The sequence below is a fragment of the Saccostrea cucullata genome, unplaced genomic scaffold (genome assembly GCF_032062105.1).
Source record: "Saccostrea cucullata isolate Sc308-1 unplaced genomic scaffold, CSIRO_AGI_Scuc_v1 ctg2460, whole genome shotgun sequence".
In the NCBI taxonomy this organism is placed as follows: domain Eukaryota; kingdom Metazoa; phylum Mollusca; class Bivalvia; order Ostreida; family Ostreidae; genus Saccostrea; species Saccostrea cuccullata.
Window position 1 is genome coordinate 189,183 of NW_026924535.1, and position 5,414 is coordinate 194,596.

Consider the following 5,414-nt stretch of genomic DNA (forward strand, 5'->3'; position numbering starts at 1 on the left):
ATGTACCTGATAGAAACTGGAAGAATAACACAAATTGTATTGGCGGAACTGTCATGGCTTTATATTCAAAATCAACATTCACATTTAACATGCAACTGGCATGTTCATACAAATCAACATTCACATTTAACATGCAACTGGCATGTTCATAACCTATGCGCCGATCTTACAACTGGTAAGCTTTCGGCAGCATAGCATTCACAAATATCAAACAAACCATATCATAGCTGGGGGACCTGGAGAAAACATTATCCTTCAGCAAATGGTTACTTGTCAAAATTGCGCCAATTGGATTTCCAACATAATGAAATCCAACCGCCATCATAGCGGCCGAATTTTGACCACAGTTAACATTCATCATTCACAAATCACATCACATCATAAAGCCACAACAGTTCCTATTCCCAAAATTCATGCACAGTCACTTTGATGGATAAACAAAGTTATTACCAGAGCTGAATTGCCTAAGAGCAGCCTGCATTGTTGACAAGAAAATTTGATTACCTAAGGGAGATAAGTGAACTCCATCATTGAGAAAGAGTTTTCTTTGATCAATTCTGATATCAGGATACTTAATTGAAGCACCATTTGACCTTAAAACAAAGCTAGCAATAGAACTATTAATCCTAGATCTTGATTTCTCTGCAGAAACATTTGAAAATGAATGACGCCAATATACTCTGGGCAAAATATGTGACCAAACAATGCAAGTCAAAGGCATAACCAAACGCAACTTGTTGATAACAGTTTTCATAAATTTTTGTTGTCTTCTTAAAGGATTATTATGTTTGGCAATGTCATTACCACCTACATGAATAACAAGAAACCTTGGATGTGGCTTTGTAGAGTATAGATCCGAAATAACCTCGTTGAATTTGGAAAAACTCAACCCTGGTAATCCCTTCCACAAAACTTTTACCCCTGTCAAAGAAAGGTCTGTGCCAAATTCTGGAGAATTCAATGCAAATTGTTCTGCTCTTTTAATAAGGGATGAACCCACAATCCAGATTGAATCTACAAGATTTAGAAACAATACATGAAGCAATCATAACAGTCTACATAATTATGAAAAACAGCACAAAATCATAACCCAACTCTAATTTTGATACCCAGATGACATCAATATGGTCATGTGTAACCATCTTATTAATAGTATCATTTACATCTAAAATGTAATCAATTCAGGTCTGAGATAAAGCTTGTATGCATCTGATACCCATCTTCCCTTTCTTTGAATTTCATGTTCAGATATGCCAGACAAATACATATGTGTAGCAGCCCCTATTCTAAAAGAGCGTGTTTTGAAAGTGTTTGTTTCAATACCTAAAAATCTTAATGCTTTGTGCAAAACACTTGAAAACTGGTATGTTGATAAGGGTGTACCATTGATTTGACAAAATAAAGGGCCATCCTCTTGAGATCTGAATTGCAAGAAAGTTTCCAGTAAACTAAAACACACTGTAGACTCAACTGATTTGCTGATAGTAATAACTAAACCTTTTCCATTCTGATCGGTTTTCGAAAAACGCAACTTCAATTTGATATTTTCATTACTTAACTATAAATCTGAAAGCTGAAGTACATTTCTTAAACTCTTTTTTTATGCTACTGCTATTTCGCTTATTCTAAAAAGACCAAAAAATGCAGTTGCAAATGTGGACCCAAATAATAAGTGCTCATACTTTGATTTTGTAACCATTGGCAATACATCCAAAATTTTTAGCAAAAGCTGATATGTTACCGGGCTTCTGATGTCTTTTGAAGGCTTAGATCTTTTTAAACCTGTCAACATTTTTTGCACAATAAATGATTTGACTGGATTGTCTAGGCCATGTACTTGCAAACTGTGACTCAGAGCTGATAAATATACATTAGCGGTAGAATGAGAAAGATTTTTTGATGCTAGAAATGCTACAAAATTGATTATATGATCTACAGGGGGTGGCCAAAATGGAGGCAATTGAAACTGTGATCTGAAGTCATTAAAAACAACTATGGCTTTGTCATATGCAATTTTTGTGTTGTCAGAGAGGCTAGCTTCAATTAAATGATTGACATGTCCTTTAAAAGGTTCCAAAATGGAATAGGTACTTGATAAGGATGGCAATCTGCCCATGGTGCCAACTTCCTGAATCTGTTCCACTGCAATCGAGAAACTGAATCTGCAATCTCATTTATACAACCTCTTACATGAACTGCTTTAAATTGAATATTAAACTTCAAAGAAAGCAATACTAATTCCCTCATCAAAATCATGAATCGTTTATTCTTAGATGTTTTGCGATTCAAGATTTCAACCAAAGCTATATTGTCAACATGCAATATTAATTTCTTGTTTTGCAATTTGTCTGACCACAGGTAAAATCCTAAAACTATAGGAACAAACTCTAGAAAGGTTATGTCTTTTCTTATATCAACGTTCCACTCCTGTGGCCAACAGAGATAGGACCAGGAAGTTCCAAAAACCACACCACAACCTACTGAGCCTGAGCTGTCTGAATAAAATTGCACACTTTTGTCAGATTCCCATTCCAATTCTGGAAAACTTGTAGTACCATTAAAATCATTAAGAAATGTTAACCACATTTGAAGATCACTATGTATTTCTTTGGAAAGCCGTACAAAATGATGTGGCTTAGTAACACCAGACATTAACCCATATAAACGACATGTGAATGCTCTACCTGCTGGCAAGGCCTTAGTAATAAAAGCTAATGAGCCAGCTAAAGACTGAAGCTGCTTTAATGTTATCTTAGATTTCCCCTGAATTTCCAGGATTTCTTTTTGTAAAGATTCTACTTTATCATTTGGAATGAAAATTGTCTGATTAACTGAGTCTATACCTAAACCTAAGAATACTATGTATGTTGTTGGACCTTCAGTTTTTTCTTCTGAAACAGGAACACCTAACCCATTACAGATATTTTGAAATGAATCCATCAAAATTTTGCAATTGTTTGTACCATGAGCTCCAGCAAATAAAAAGTCATCCAAGTAATGAAGAACATTTTTCAAGTTGGTGTTATACTCTACCACCCATTGTAAAAAACTGGAAAATTTTTCAAATAAAGCACATGATACGGCACAACCCATCGGTAAACATTTGTCTATGTAATACTTATCAAGAAACTTAAAACCAAGAAGACTGAAGTCTTGGGGTCTAATTGGTAACAACCTGAATGCATTAGAAATATCCATTTTCCCTAATTGTGCATTTTTACCTAGTTTTTGAACCATGCTAACAGCTTGATCAAAAGATGAATAATTAACTGAGCAAATTTCAGGATTAATGAAATCGTTAATACTGTTTCCATGAGGAGCAGATAAGTTGGTGATTAACCTCCAACCCCCCTGTTTTTTGGGTAACAGTCCTATTGGGCTGCAATGAAAATTTTTTAATGGTGGGGCATCAAATGGACCCATTATACGACCTAAGTCAATTTCTTTGTTCAGTTTAGCTAATAATTCATCTTTGTGCTCCAAGGCTGAAACCATATTTTTACAAGATACTGAACCCCTGGGACCCTCATAATTCAATGAGAAACCAAATGTAAACCCATGTAAAAGTTGATTTGCCACTGTTTTATCTGGATAATCTTGTAACAAGTTGTTTAAAGTGGTAACATTGATTTGCGTAAAACCTAAATCCCAAAGGCAAGGATCTTCGTTGCCGAAATGGCCTTGAGAATCTAGATTGGGTCACATTAGGATTAATGTTTTGACGACCGACCATGTGCGAAGCCCCTTTTGGTGCATTACGGCTGGTTTGATTACTGTAACATTTGATAGAGGGGTCGTTTTGTCCGCACTTTAGACAAGAGTGTAAATATCTACAATCTTTCTTAAGACATGAACCCTTCAAGTTGAAATCATAACAACGCCTGTGCTGATGCAAAGTAGAAGTGGGCTTGCGTTCAGCGACTGTTGCCTGACCCATGTAAATCAACCATAATTCTGCGTCTATGTTTTCCCAACTGATCAAGCTATTTTTGGAGCGCCTAAGCCTAAATTGAATGTCAAAATCCCTCCACCCCAAAGTGATAGACCGTGAAGCCCCTAGCCTTATAGAATTGATATACTTTAAAATGCCTTGAACATGCTGAGGAAACTTTTTTAAATAGATGGCAGCATAAATCAAAAAGGAATCAGTCCATTCTGAAATATTGACAATTTTCCTATCCTTTGATTTGTTCTTGATTTTAATTTCACCATCCTCAAACACAAGCAGTTGCTGAATTTCAGCAGCTGGATCTAAATGCAATAACTTAGCAAGATCTATATATATATACTCATTATTCCAGATTTTTTCTTGTGTTGTCAAGGGTATGTTAGCCCCAAGATCTGTTGTAATACTAACAAGGGGATTAACAGGTATACATGTACCTGGCTGATAAGCAACATTTGTCGTTGCTGGATCCGTAGATGTCTGTTGCAGCTGAGGCAGTGGGCTATCCATGGAACTGACCTCGGATGAGACTTGTAGGCCACTGGAATTAGCCGATAAATCTTGACTACCACTTCCGGCATGCTGGATAAGTGCAGGCTCTCGTGTTGGTTGCGCCGAAGGCCCCGTTGTACTTGCAGGAGGTCTGACATAAGGCGATTTTGTCTTGGATCTCCGCGATGTCCTCGCTCTTAACAATCCAGTGCTCATTTTCTTGCAACTAATTAATAAACCGTCAGAGATTTGTTTACTTCTAGTTGTTGATATTTAAATGTGCATAATTATATTCAATCAAGTATCGAAAATAAAATGCTCTTGTTTTACAATACTATTTTTTGAAAATTAGTCAATAAATTCTAAACAAATTCATTAAATATGAATTAATATGCTTGCATTAAGCTATTTACATACATAAATTCCTTTGATTAATACAATACAATGTCGATGATACTGGATTTGTATTCTCAGCAATGATTTTTCCGTCTGCTCAAAAACAAGATGGAAGTTGAAAAGACCTGGCGCATGCTCATGAGTACTCATGTATTATTAATCGTAGAATCATAATGATAAAACCGTATAATTCCGGAAAACGGGTTACACTTAGTAGCTATTTATAATTTCACAATAGAAAGCAATATATACGTCATTCTCAATAACTTTATTTATCTTTTAGGGATAAATCTGATTATTAATCATAATTACAATCATCCGATATAAATAATGTACTAAAAATAATCGCCATCCCGATTATGAATACATTTTTAAATACAAAATTTAGTCGATATTTCCATTGCACACCTTAACTGTACTGCGTTACGTATTTTATACTGATAATTCTTAATAAATATGTTTATATTTGGATATTATATTGGAATTTTATATTCAGATTTATATGATGTAACAGTTATTAGCCCTCTAATTGGTCGTGGTTCATCATTTTAAAAATCATACTAAGTTATGTTGCACTAGA

General features: G+C 35.1%; 1 protein-coding gene across 2 annotated transcripts; it reads right to left on the reverse strand.

Annotated features, from left to right (window-relative positions):
* Positions 1-317: 317 nt before the first annotated feature.
* On the reverse strand, positions 318-5,124 carry LOC134266664 (uncharacterized). 2 transcript variants are annotated; one of them, XM_062748877.1, is made up of 3 exons: positions 4,856-5,124; positions 4,384-4,657; positions 318-1,014 (listed from the first exon to the last, which is right to left on the reverse strand). In XM_062748877.1, the coding sequence occupies exons 1-3, from the start codon at positions 4,982-4,984 to the stop codon at positions 422-424; spliced, it is 996 nt and encodes a 331-aa protein (XP_062604861.1). In that variant the 5' UTR covers positions 4,985-5,124; the 3' UTR covers positions 318-421. The 2 variants fall into 2 exon arrangements, with proteins under 2 accessions (XP_062604861.1, XP_062604862.1); XM_062748878.1 differs by lacking the exon at positions 4,856-5,124 and having other exon boundaries at positions 4,384-4,690.
* Between the last annotated feature and the right edge of the window lie 290 nt (positions 5,125-5,414).